At 40.8% G+C, this 14,238-nt stretch overlaps 1 protein-coding gene across 1 annotated transcript; it reads right to left on the reverse strand.

Moving 5' to 3' along the window:
• Window positions 1–12,094: 12,094 nt before the first annotated feature.
• Window positions 12,095–13,329, reverse strand: LOC308616554 (protein FAM50A-like; the record flags this gene model as incomplete). The annotated part of the gene is made up of 1 exon (XM_081232865.1): window positions 12,095–13,329. The coding sequence occupies one exon, from the start codon at window positions 13,327–13,329 to the stop codon at window positions 12,310–12,312; it is 1,020 nt and encodes a 339-aa protein (XP_081088991.1). The 3' UTR covers window positions 12,095–12,309.
• Window positions 13,330–14,238: the final 909 nt, after the last annotated feature.

Below are 14,238 nucleotides of genomic sequence, written 5' to 3' on the forward strand. Positions count from 1 at the left end.
TTAATATGTTAAGGATTAAGTGGATCTCGAAACTTCAAAAATGTGAAAAATTGTCAAGGAAGACAGGCTAAAAAGGGAATGAGAAGGTTCACTTTATAATGCTCTCTTAATGATAATAACATCAACCACTATTCCTATTACTGTTTGTACAGCACTTTAGAACAAACAGTGTATTCCACTGTGAGACATACTATTTTTTAATATTATTCTACCAATTTCACAGATGAGTGAAGTACTCAGAAATTATGAGACATGGCTAGGAAGCAGTAATGCTGAAATATGAATCCAAGTCTTTTGGCTCTAAATCTCGTGTTCAAAACTTTTTAACATGTATCTGCTCTAGCTATGTGAATTAACTGCAATTTAAGAAGATCCCAAGAGTATTCAGTATTTAAATGAAAAGGTGCTGAAAAGGTGCTCAACATCACTGAGCATAAGGGAAATGCAAATCAAAACCACAGTGACAAGGGGCTTCCCTGGTGGCGCAGTGGTTGACAGTCCGCCTGCTGATGCAGGGGACACGGGTTCGTGCCCCGGTCTGGGAAGATCCCACATGCCGCGGAGCGGCTGGGCCCGTGAGCCATGGCTGCTGAGCCTGCGCGTCCGGAGCCTGTGCTTCGCAATGGGAGAGGCCACAACAGTGAGAGGCCCGCGTACAGCACAAAAAAAAAAAAAAAAAACCACAGTGACATATCACCTCACACCCGGTAAAATGGCTGTCATTAAAATGACGAGATAAAAAGAGCTGGTAAGGATGTAGAAAAAAGGAAACCCTTGCACACGGTTGGTGGGAATGTAAATTGGTACACCCACTATGGAAAACAGTATGGAAGTTTCTCAAAAAAATTAAAAACAAGACTACCATGTGGTCAGCAATTCCACTTCTGGATATATATCTGACGGAAATTAAATCAATATCTCAAAGATATATCTACACCTCCATATCCATTACAGCATTATGAACAATAGCCAAGACATGAAAACGACCTAAGTGTCTGCTGACGAGTGAATGTATAAAGAAAATGTGGCATAGGGCTTCCCTGGTGGCACAGCGGTTAAGAATCCGCCTGCCAACAAGGGGACACGTGTTCGAGCCCTGGTCCGGCAAGATCCCACATGCTTCAAAGCAACTAAGCCTGTGCACCACAACTACTGAGCCAGCGCTCTAGAGCCCATGAGCCACAACTACTGAGCTCAGATGCCACAACTGCTGAAGCCTGCGCAGCTAGAGCCCATGTTCCACAACAAGAGAAGCCACCGCAGTGGGATGCCCATGCACCACAACGAAGAGTAGCCCCCGCTCACCACAACTAGGCACACGTGCAGCAGCAAAGACCTAACACAGCCAAAAAAATAAATAAGTAAAAATAAATAAATTTATATTAAAAAAAAGAAAATGTGGTATATATACACAATGGAATATTATTCAGCCATAAAATGAAGGAAGTCCTGAGCAGAAGCAAGAAGAACTACAATCCTACACACTGTGGAACAAATGCCACATTCACAGAAAGACAGACAAGATGAAAAGGCAGAGGGCTATGTACCAGATGAAGGAACAAGATAAAACCCCAGAAAAACAACTAAATGAAGTGGAGATAGGCAAGCTTACAGAAAAAGAATTCAGAATAATGATAGTGAAGATGATCCAGGACCTCGGAAAAAGAATGGAGGCAAAGATCAAGAAGATGCAAGAAAGGTTTAACAAAGACCTATAAGAATTAAAGAACAAAAAAACAGAGATGAACAATACAATAACTGAAATGAAAAATACACTAGAAGGAATCAATAGCAGAATAACTGAGGCAAAAGAATGGATAAGTGACCTGGAAGACAGAATGGTGGAATTCACTGCTTAGGAAGAGAATAAAGAAAAAAGAATGAAAAGAAATGAAGACAGCCTAAGAGACCTCTGGGACAACATTAAGTGCAACAACATTCACATTATAGGGGTCCCAGAAGGAGAAGAGAGAGAGAAAGGACCCAAGAAAATATGTGAAGAGATTATAGTCAAAAACTTCCCTAACGTGGGAAGGGAAATAGCCACCCAAGTCCAAGAAGCGCAGAGAGTCCCATACAGGATAAATCCAAGGAGAAACACGCCGAGACACATAGTAATCAAACTGGCAAACATTTAAGACAAAGAAAAATTATTAAAAGCAGCTAGGGAAAAACAACAAATAACATACAAGGGAACTCCAATAAGGTTAACAGCTGATTTCTCAGCAAAAACTCTACATGCCAGAAGGGAGTGCCATGATATACTTAAAGTGATGAAAGGAAAGAACCTACAACCAAGATTACTCTACCCGGCAAGGATCTCATTCAGATTCGATGGAGAAATCAAAAGCTTTACAGACAAGCGAAAGCGAAGAGAATTCAGCACCACCAAACCAGCTCCACAACAATGCTAAAGGAACTTTGCTAAGTGGGAAACACAAGAAAAGAAAAGGACCTAAAAACAAACCCAAGGGCTTCCCTGGTGGCGCAGTGGTTGAGAGTCCGCCTGCCGGTGCAGGAGACATGGGTTTGTGCCCCAGTCCGAGAAGATCCCACATGCCACGGAGCGGCTGGGCCCGTGAGCCATGGCCGCTGAGCCTGCGCGTCCGGAGCCTGTGCTCCACAACGGGAGAGGCCACAACAGTGAGAGGCCCGCGTACCACAAAAGAAAAAAAAAACCCAAAACAATTAAGAAAATGGTCACAGGAACATACATATTGATAATTACCTTAAACGTGAATGGCTTAAATCCTCCAACCAAAAGACACAGGCTTGTTGAATGGATACAAAAACAAGACCAATGTATATGCTGTCTACAAGAGACCCACTTCAGACCTAGGGACACATACAGACTGAAAGTGAGGGGATGGAAAAAGATATTCCATGCAAATGGAAACCAAAAGAAAGCTGGAGTAGCTATACTTCTATCAGATAAAATAGACTTTAAAATAAAGAATGTTACAAGAGACAAGGAAGGACACTACATAATGATCAAGCGATCAATCCATGAAGAAGATATAACAATTATAAATATATATGCACCCAACATAGGAGTACCTCAATACATAAGGCAACTGCTAACAGCTATAAAAGAGGAAATCGACAGTAACACAATAATAGTGAGGGAACTTTAACACCTCACTGACACCAATGGACAGATCTTCCAAGCAGAAAATTAATAAGGAAACAGAAGCTTTAAATGACACATTGACCAGATAGATTTAATTGCTATTTATAGGACATTCCATCCAGAAACAGCAGATTACACTTTCTTCTCAAGTGCGCATGGAATATTCTCCAGGATAGATCACATCTTGGGTCACAAATCAAGCCACAGTAAATTTAAGAAAATTAAAATCATATCAAGCATCTTTTCTGACCACAATGCTATGAGATTAGAAATGAATTACAGGGATAAAAATGTAAAAAACACAAACACATGGAGGCTAAACGATACATTACTAAATAACCAAGAGATCACTGAAGAAATCAAAGAGGAAATCAAAAAATACCAAGAGACAAATGACAAAGAAAACACGATGATCCAAAACCTATGGGAGGGCTTCCCTGGTGGCGCAGTGGTTGAGAGTCTGCCTGCCGCTGTAGGGGATGCGGGTTCGTGCCCCAGTCTGGGAGGATCCCACATGACATGGAGCAGCTGGGCCCGTGAGCCATTGACCGTTGACCGTTGACCCTGCACGTCCGGAGCCTGTGCTCCACAACGGGAGAGGCTACAACAGTGAGAGGCCCGTGTACCACAAAAAAACACAAAAAACAAAAAAAACCCAACAACAAACAAAACCTATGGGATGCACCAAAAGCAGTTCTAAGAAGGAAGTTTATAGCTATATAAGCCTACCTCAAGAAACAAGAAAAATCTCAAATAAACAATCTAACCTTACACCTAAAGGAACTAGAGAAAGAAGAACAAACAAAACCCAAAGTTACCAGAAGGAAAGGAGTCATAAAGATCAGAGCAGAAATAAATGAAATAGAAAACAACAGGAAGGATCAATAAAACTAAACGTTCATTCTTTGAGAAGATAAACAAAATTGATAAACCATTAGCCAGACTCATCAAGAAAAAGAGGGAGAGGACTCAAATCAATAAAATTAGAAATGAAAAAGGAGAAGTTACAACAGACACCACAGAAATATAAAGTATCCTAAGAGATTACTACAAGCAACTCTATGCCAATAAAATGGACAACCTGGAAGAAATGGACAAATTCTTAGAAAGGTATAATCTTCCAAGACTGAACAAGGAAGAAACAGAAAATATGAACAGACCAATCACAAGGAATGAAATTGAAACTGTGATTAAAAATCTTCCAACAAACAAAAGTCCAGGACCAGATGGTTTCACAGGTGAATTCTATCAAACATTCAGAGAAGAGCTAACACCCATCCTTCTCAAATTCTTCCAAAAAATTGCGGAGGAAGGAACACTCCCAAACTCATTGTATGAGGCCACCAACACCCTGATACGAAAACCAGACAAAGATAGTACAAAAAAAGAAAATTACAGACCAATATCACTGATGAATATAGATGCAAAAATCCTCAACAAAATACTAGCGAACAGAATCCAGCAACACATTAAAAGGATCATACACCATGATCAAGTGGGATTTATCCCTGGGATGCAAGGATTCTTCAATATACGCAAATCAATCAATGTGATACACCATACAAACAAACTGAAGAATAAAAACCATATGATCATCTCAATAGATGCAGAAAAAGCTTTTGACAAAATTCAACACCCATTTATGATAAAAACTCTCCAGGAAGTGGGCACAGAGGGAACCTACCTCAACATAATAAAGGCCATATACGACAAACCCACAGCAACCATCATTCTCAATGGTTAAAAACTGAAAGCATTTCCTCTAAGATCAGGAACAAGACAAGGATGTCCACTCTCACCACTATTATTCAACATAGTTGTGGAAGTCTTAGCCACAGCAATCAGAGAAGAAAAATATATAAATGTAATACAAATTGGAAAAGAAAAAGTAAAACTGTCACTGTCTGCAGATGACATGATACTATACATAGAGAATCCTAAAGATGCCACCAGAAAACTACTAGAGCTAATCAATGAATTTGGTAAAGTTGCAGGATACAAAATTAATGCACAGAAATCTCTTGCATTCCTATACACTAATGAGGAAAAATCTGAAAGAGAAATTAAGGAAACACTCTCATTTACCATTGCAACAAAAAGGATAAAATACCTAGGAATAAACCTACCTAGGGAGACAAAAGACCTGTATGCAGAAAACTATAAGACACTGATGAAAGAAATTAAAGATGATACCAAAAGACAGAGAGATATACCATGTTCTTGGATTGGAAGAATCAATATTGTGAAAATGACTATACTACCCAAAGCAAGCTACAGATTCAGTGCAATCCCTATCAAATTACCAATAGCATTTTTTATGGAACTAGAACAAAAAAATCTTAAAATTTGTATAGAGACACAAAAGACCCTGAATAGCCAAAGCAGTCTTGAGGGAAAAAAAACGGAGCTGAAGGAATCAGACTCCCTGACTTCAGACTATACTACAAAGCTAGAGTAATCAAGACAATATGGTACTGGCACAAAAACAGAAACATAGATCAATGGAACAAGATAGAGAGCCCAGAGATAAACCCACACACCTATGGTCACCTTATTTTTGATAAAGGAGGCAAGGATATACAATGGATAAAAGACAATCTCTTCCGTAAGTGGTGCTGGGAAAACTGGAAAGCTACATGTAAAAGAATGAAATTAGAACACTCCCTAACACCATACACAAAAATAAACTCAAAATGGATTCAAGACCTAAATGTAAGACTGGACACTATAAAACTCTTAGAGGAAAACATAGGAAGAACACTCTTTGACATAAATCACAGCAAGATCTTTTTTGATCCACCTCCTAGAATAATGGAAATTAAAAGAAAAATAAACAAATGGGACCTAATGAAACTTAAAAGCTTTTGCACAGCAAAGGAAACCATAAAAAAGACGAAAAGACAACCCTCAGAATGGGAGAAAATATTTGCAAACAAATCAACGGACAAAGGATTAATCTCCAAAATATATAAACAGCTCATGCAGCTTGATATTAAAAAAACAAACATCCTGATCCAAAAATGGGCAGAAGACCTAAATAGACATTTCTCGAAAGAAGACATACAGATGGCCAAGAAGTACGTGAAAAGCTGCTCAACATCACTAATTATTAGAGAAATGCAAATCAAAACTACAGTGAGGTATCACCTCACACCAGTCAGAATGGGCATCATCAGGAAATCTACAAACAACAAATGCTGGACAGGGTGTGGAGAAAAGGGAACCCTCTTGCACTGTTGGTGGGAATGTAAATTGATACAGCCACTATGGAGAACAGTATGGAGGTTCCTTAAAAAACTAAAAATAGGGGCTTCCCTGGTGGCGCAGTGGTTGAGAGTGCGCCTGACGATGCAGGGGACACGGGTTCATGCCCCGGTCCGGGAAGATCCCACATGCCACAGAGCGGCTGGGCCCGTGAGCCATGGCCACTGGGCCTGCACATCCGGAGCCTGTGCTCCGCAATGGGAGAGGCCACAGCAGTGAGAGGCCCGCATACCACAAAAGAAAAAAAAAACACTCAAAATAGAACTACCATACGACCCAACAATCCCACTACTGGGCATATAACCTGAGAAAACCATAACTCAAAAAGAGTCATGTACCAAAATGTTCATTGCAGCTCTATTTACAATAGCCAGGACATGGAAGCAACCTAAGTATCCATCAACAGATGAATCGATAAAGAAGATGTGGCACATATATAAAATGGAATATTACTCAGCCATAAAAAGAAACAAAATTGAGATATTTGTAGTGAGGTGGATGGACCTAGAGTCTGTCATACAGAGTGAAGTAAGTCAGAAAGAGAAAAACAAATATCGTATGCTAACACATATATATGGAATCTAAGGGGAAAAAAAAGAAGGTCATGAAGAACCTAGGGGTAAGACGGAAATAAAGACACAGACCTACTAGAGAATGGACTTGAGGATATGGGGAGGGGGAAGGGTAAGCTGTGACAAAGTGAGAGAGTGGCATGGACATATAAACACTACCAAACGTAAAATAGATAGCTAGTGGGAAGCAGCCACATAGCACAGGGAGATCAGTTCGGTGGTTTGTGCCCACCTAGAGGGATGGGATAGGGAGGGTGGGAGGGAGGGAGACGCAAGAGGGAAGAGATATGGGAACATATGTATATGTATAACTGATTCACTTTGTTATAAAGCAGAAACCAACACACCATTGTAAAGCAATTATACTCTAATAAAGATGTTTAAAAATACAATAAAAATTAAAAACAATATATCTTTTTAAAAAAAGATGTGGCACATATATACAATGGAATATTACTCAACCATAAAAAGGGACGAAACTGAGTTATTTGTAGTGAGGTGGATGGACCTAGAGACTGTCATACAGAGTGAAGTAAGTCAGAAAGAGAAAAACAAATACCGTATGCTAACACATATATATGGAATCTAAAAAAAAAAAAAAAAGAACATGGTCAGAAGAACCTAGGGGCAAGACGGGAATAAAGATGCAGACATACTAGAGAATGGACTTGAGGATACGGGCAGGAGGAAGGGTAAGCTGGGACAAAGTAAGAGAGTGGCATGGACATATATACACTACCAAACGTAAAACAGCTAGTGGGAAGCAGCCACATAGCACAGGGAGATCAGCTCGGTGCTTTGTGACCACTTAGAGGGGTGGGATAGGGAGGGCGGGAGGGAGGGAGATGCAAGAGGGAAGAGATATAGGGACATATGTATATGTATAACTGATTCACTTTGTTATAAAGCAGAAACTGACACACCATTGTAAAGCAATGATACTCTAATAAAGATGTTTAAAAAAAGAAAAAAAGAAAAAGCATTCATATGTTAAAAAAAAAGAATTACCATATGATCCAGCCATCCCACTACTGGGCATATACCCAAAGAAAACCATAATTCAAAAAGACACATGCACCCCAATGTTCATTGCAGCACTATTTACAATAGCCAGGTCCTGGAAGCAACCTAAATGCCCATCGACAGATGAATGGATAAAGAAGATGTGGTACATATATACAATGGAACATTACTCAGCCATAAAAAGGAACGAAATTGGGTCATCTGTAGAGATGTGGATGGATCCAGAGACTGTCATACAGAGTGAAGTAAGTCAGAAAGAGAAAAACAAATATCGTATATTAACGCATATATGTGGAAGCTAGAAAAATGGTACAGATGAACCGGTTTGCAGGGCAGAAATTGAGACACAGATGTAGAGAACAAACGTATGGACACCAAGGGGGGGAAGTGGTGGGGGGATGGGGATGGTGGTGTGTTGAATTTGGTGATTGGGATTGACATACATACACTGATGTGTATAAAATGGATGACTAATAAGGACCTGCTGTATAAAAAAAATTAAATTAAAAAAAATTTTTAATAAATCTTTTAAAAAACTGATAAAATCATTTTCAAAAAAAAAATAAAGAAGGAAGTCCTGCCATTTGTGACCACACAGATCAAACTTGGGGGTGTTATGCCAAGTGAAATAAGTTGAGAAAGAAGACAAATACTGTATGATCTCATTTATATGTAGAATCTAAAAAATTCAAACTCATAGAAACAGAGAGTAGATTAGTAGTTGTGAGGGGTGGGGGGATAGGGGAAAAGGGTGAAGGTGGTCAAAGGGTACAAACTTCCAGGTATAAAAATGAGTTCTAAGAGCTAATGTGCAGCACAGTGACTATAGTTAATGATACTGTGTTGTATACTTGAAAATTACCAAGGGAGTAAATCAACAGTTCTTACCGCAAAAAAATGATAATTATGTGAGGTGATGGATGTGTTAACTAACCTTATTGTGTTAATCATTTTTCAATATATACATGTATCAAATCAACATGCTATACACCTTAAACTCACACAATGTTAAATGTCAATTATATCTCAATAAAGCAGGGGAAAAATTATATAAGAGTATTCAGTAGTTGTTGCTGCTTTATAACAGCTATAACTATTAAATATGTTAGTTCAAGGGAGTTTTATTTTCTTGTTTCATATTATAGACTTTTAATCCAATGTGGAATTCTTAACATCTAAAAAGTAACATTGAGTAATTATAGACATTTCCCACTGACAATTTTTACCTAACCATTTCCTAATTTCCTGACATAGTTTGAGGGTAAATGAAGACAAAGCCAGTCCTAAAGAGAATGAAGTAATAGGTAGTCAATCATCAAAAGTACTGAAAATTTTTTTTGCCTATCAAGAAACATCTTTCCTGCTATTCTGACACTTTACCATTTCAGAAACGTTTATTTCAAGCAAGGCAAAATTTCTCAAAGTAGTCAACTTTATTTAAAAATTCCTCAAGCTAGTTGCTTGGCACTTATTTGACCAAAATATCTGCTGGCAATTGAGTTTTTCAGTTACCATAAGTATTTGATCTTCATTGCATATCTCTTCCATTAGATCAATCCAGCCCCAAAAGTGATGTATAAAATAGGGTCTTTTTGTGTGCACAAATGAGTGAGCAGTTCCCTTATATTTGCTGTGCTTTTTCTTCCTCTCTACTAATCTTCCTCTCCTATACCAATCAAACCAAAAAACCATGTGGTACCATAACTGCTTGTGGTACCACAAAGCCACTGTTCAGATGTCACTGCCCTCAAAGAGCTTACAATCAGAGGTCCTTTCTTACCCAGGATAAAGCTGTTTCTACTACTTTTGCCCACCTGCCTGTAAGGCTTAGAGGTTTCTAGAAACTAATGGGACCTTAAAAAACTATACCAGGCACAAGTCAAGTTCTGGACCTGTCCTTATCTACTGCAAGATTCTCCTAATCTTCAGAACATTACCAGAACACTCACAGGCCCCACTCAATACAGAAATTACAGATTATTCAACTTTATCTCAATTCTCTAAACTTGCAGAAGGGACTTACATAACAATCAAATTTACTACTTACCCCAAATTGCTAACTGTGGTAGATCTTCCTCCACCAACTCTTCATGGTGCCTCCTTCTTTCTGGAGGCTGAAGAATTGTTCTGCAAGCAGGCACAGAATTTCCAACTATAGCTAATGCCCACCCAGCACTGACTCCAAAGCTCAGAAGTGCAGCTCAGCAGTTTTATAGGAATTAGGAAGAATCAGAGCAGGGAAAGGTTTATAAGAGACTGACCTCAGAAATTTCCATCAGAACTAGATGTGGTCTAGGCAGCATCAAACACACTATCCACCCTTCCCCTTTCCAATACCTCTCTCTCAAAACCTCTCTGAGCAACATTTGAACAAGTTGTGGGAAGACACTATAACCTATGTTATTTGAAATTTCATATGAAATTTCAAATTTCATATCTAGCATCACAAGCAATTTTTCTAGGAGTGAGAACCAAGGCCTCATTATTGCTTGCTTCCCCCATCTATTCCCCATCCACCCCAGGTAAAGAGACATTTTGCAACAAAGATCCTTTTCAATTAAAATTCCTATGTAGACAGTGATTGTGTTTAGCAAACTGGTTTCTGACTTCACCTCTTCCTCCATTCCAAATTCCCAGAGATACAGCAGGTGTAGTAGAGCCAGCACTCAAGAAGGGAGGAGGTCAGATATTGCAAATATTCAGTGTGGGTGACATATAAGCTGATGAACACTGAGTAGGTTTTTGTTTTTTTATTATGTTTCTTTTTTAAGAGTAGGTTTTTTATGTACATTCTTTCATTTGACTTTAAGGGATCATTACTCAATGTTATTTCTCATATTGAAAAATCTAAGGCTAATGCTTTGACTTGATTTTAAAGACTGAATTTTTTCTGCTGGTATAAATAGTATGGACACAGTAAAAGTACTTGATGAACCATTTCTTACATCCCATTACCTTTAGTCTGATATGACTGAGACTGCAGGCACTAATTATCCTCTCTTTCACAGACACCGACATAGATTTACAGTAGGTCTTAAAACACAATTTCCCGTACAACTCAACATTTCCTTACATGACACATTCCTATGTTTTTCTTCTTGTTACACTTTAAATGAGAAAGGCCAAGTTCTTATCTTCCTACAACTTTTCTAAATACAAACGGTATATACAGTTAATGATACTTCTTAATCTCCAGAGACCAAACATAAAATTATGCACAACTGGAAATGAGAATTTTTTTGGATGCTCAACATCTTTAATCATTAGAGAAATGCAAATCAAAACTACAATGAGATATCATCTCACACCAGTCAGAAGGGCCATCATCAAAAAATCTAGAAACAATAAATGCTGGAGAGGGTGTGGACAAAAGGGAACACTCTTGCACTGCTGGTGGGAATGTGAACTGGCACAGCCACTATGGAGAACAGCATGGAGGCTCCTTAAAAAACTACAAATAGAACTACCATATGACCCAGCAATCCCACTACTGGGCATATACCCCGAGAAAACCACAATTCAGAAAGTCATGTACCAAAATGTTCATAGCAGCCCTATTTACAACAGCCCAGAGATGGAAACAACCCAAGTGTCCATCATCGGATGAATGGACAAAGATGTGGCACATATATACAATGGAACACCACTCAGCCATAAAAAGAAACAAAACTGAGCTACCTGCAACGAGGTGGATGGACCCAGAGTCCGTCACACAGAGTGAAGCAAGTCAGAAAGAGAAAGACAAACACCGCATGCCGACACATATACATGGAATTCAAGAAAAAAAATGCCATGAAGAACACAGGGGCAAGACAGGAACAAAGACACAGACCCACTAGAGAATGGACCTGAGGACACGGGGAGGGGGAAGGGCAAGCTGCGACAAAGCGAAAGAGAGGCATGGACATATATACACTACCAAACGTAAGGTAGATAGCCAGTGGGAAGCAGCCGCATCACACAGGCAGATCAGCTCGGTGCCCCGTGACCGCCTGGAGGGGTGGGATAGGGAGGGCGGGAGGGAGACGCAAGAGGGAGGGGACATGGGAACACGTGCACATGTATAACTGACTCACCCCGCCACAAAGCAGAAATCAACACACCATTGTTAAGCAATTATACTCCAATTAAAAAAAAAACGCACAACAGGTGCTCCAGCTCTGACGCGTATATCTCTGTCGTAAAAGAAAAAGGCGGTAAACAACAGCGCCAGGGGCAGGGGCTGAGCAGGCCCCGTCACGTCTCGGGAGCGGGGAGCTGGGCGCCCGGAATCCTGGGGCCGCAGGGAGCCGAAGGGGCGGGGGCCGCGCTGCTGCCACATCACCGGATCCTGTACTTGTCCCACTTCTTCTCAGGGTCGTAGGGCTCCCAGCGGCTGGCGGGGAAGGTGTGCTTGTTCTTCTCGTACCAGCTCCGCAGCACCACCTTGCCCGCGTGTGACTCGTCCTTCTCCACGGTGGCGTCGCTGAGCAGCCGCACATCATCGTGAACGTCGAAATTGAAGAGGGGCCCGCTCTTCCCTCGCGCCTTGCTGACGATGAAGTCATAGAAGCTGTGGTGGTGGGGTATGATTAGGTCCTCCTTGATGTACATGAGCTGCTCCACCCCTGCCGACCTGAGCTCGCTGAAGTCTTTGCGCAGGATCTCGGGGGCCTTCTGCAGGCACTGCTGCATCGTGTTGCCCTTCTTCATCTTGACTGTACACCGGTGCCCAGAGCCATCCCAGTAACTAAAGGTGATCTCGATCTCCTCGCTCTTGATCTTCTCCTGCTTGGCTTCCCACTCCTGCCGCAGCTCCTCCCGCAGGCGATTCTCCTCCTCCTCCCGGTCTCGGTCAGGCAAGAAGCTCGTGTCCACATCTGGGTTCTTCCCCAGTTTCCTCTTCTTTGTGGTGATCTCTTCCCTCTCCAGCTCCTCGTCGTCCATGGTCGCCTCCTCCTCCTCGTCGCCTGCCTCGTCCTCTTCCTCCAGGATGAAGGACAGGCTGGAGATCTTCCGCTTGGCCTCCTTCTTGCGCTCCTTCTCTCGCAGCTTCTCCAGCTTCAGCTGCAGCTCCTTCGACTGCTCCTTCTTGGCCAGCTGCTTCTCCCGCTCCTTCACCAGGGCCTCCTGTTTAGCCTTCATGTCGTTCAGGGTCACAAGACCCACGGTGCTGGACTTGAGCTCCACCTCCACGGCATCGTAGTGCGCAGAGAACTTCTTGTCAACGTTGGATTTCATTATGTTCTCCTCTGCCATCCTCTGCTTCATCTGCTCCATCTGCTCACGCTGCTGCTCCCGCTTCTTCATCAGGTGCATGGCGCGGCCCGCCTCGCTCGCGGCACCCTTGTACTGAGCCATGGCGGCGGTGACGGCGACAGCAACAGCGACAGTGGTCCGGCCGAGTCTCACGGGCTGTGGTGGCTGTGGAGGCGGCCGTGCAGTGAACTCGAGATTTTTTTTTAATTACAAAAATAACATTTAATAAAAGCTTCTGTCCATGGAAGAATGGCCTAAAATGCATTTAGGAAATTAAAAAACAAAGAAAACTTATTTCCTACTAGGATATATGAATGATTTTATTAATGTATTAACTTAAATATATTAATAAACTTAAGTATAGTAAGTATACACTGCAGTATAATGTCTGATATAATGAACATATTTCCTCCCAGCATTATACCACTCTAACTTGTGAAAGAAATTAACTATAGTTTCTGAAAGAAAAAAAGTCAAAGAATAAGCTATGACACCTGTATCAGATTTGATATAGTGAGAAACAGAAACTTCACAATGAGATAATTTAGAGACCTATAAAATATATTTGAATGTATATGGTTCTTTAAGATATTATATACATTTATGAAGGAGATATGTAAGGAAATAGCAAACCATGAGATTTTTAGCATATAAGCACCCTTCCATGTTACACACTGAATAGTTTGGGTAAGGATTTTAATGGTAGGAGGGAAAAGTCTTTTATCATATAGCAGAAACTGAAAAAAATTTTAAGTGTGGAAGAATGCACCACACTTTAAAGTGTGGGAGAACTGAGCAGAGATCTCAATCGGTATGCCACTGCACATCAAATGAGTTATAAGTGTGTTCAGGTGTGTTCAAGATATTGAAGCCCTTAGGCTAGCAGTCAGGCAGGAGCCCCTGGTACCAGTTGTGAGAAGTTGTTCACACCAGTGTGCAGGATAAATACTATCCTTTTTTTCCCTGTATGTCATGATGTATAAAAAGGCTGGGAGGCATTGCAAGAGAAAC

The sequence above is a fragment of the Mesoplodon bidens genome (genome assembly GCF_964165515.1).
Source record: "Mesoplodon bidens genome assembly, chromosome: 4".
Classification (NCBI taxonomy): Eukaryota; Metazoa; Chordata; class Mammalia; order Artiodactyla; family Ziphiidae; genus Mesoplodon; species Mesoplodon bidens.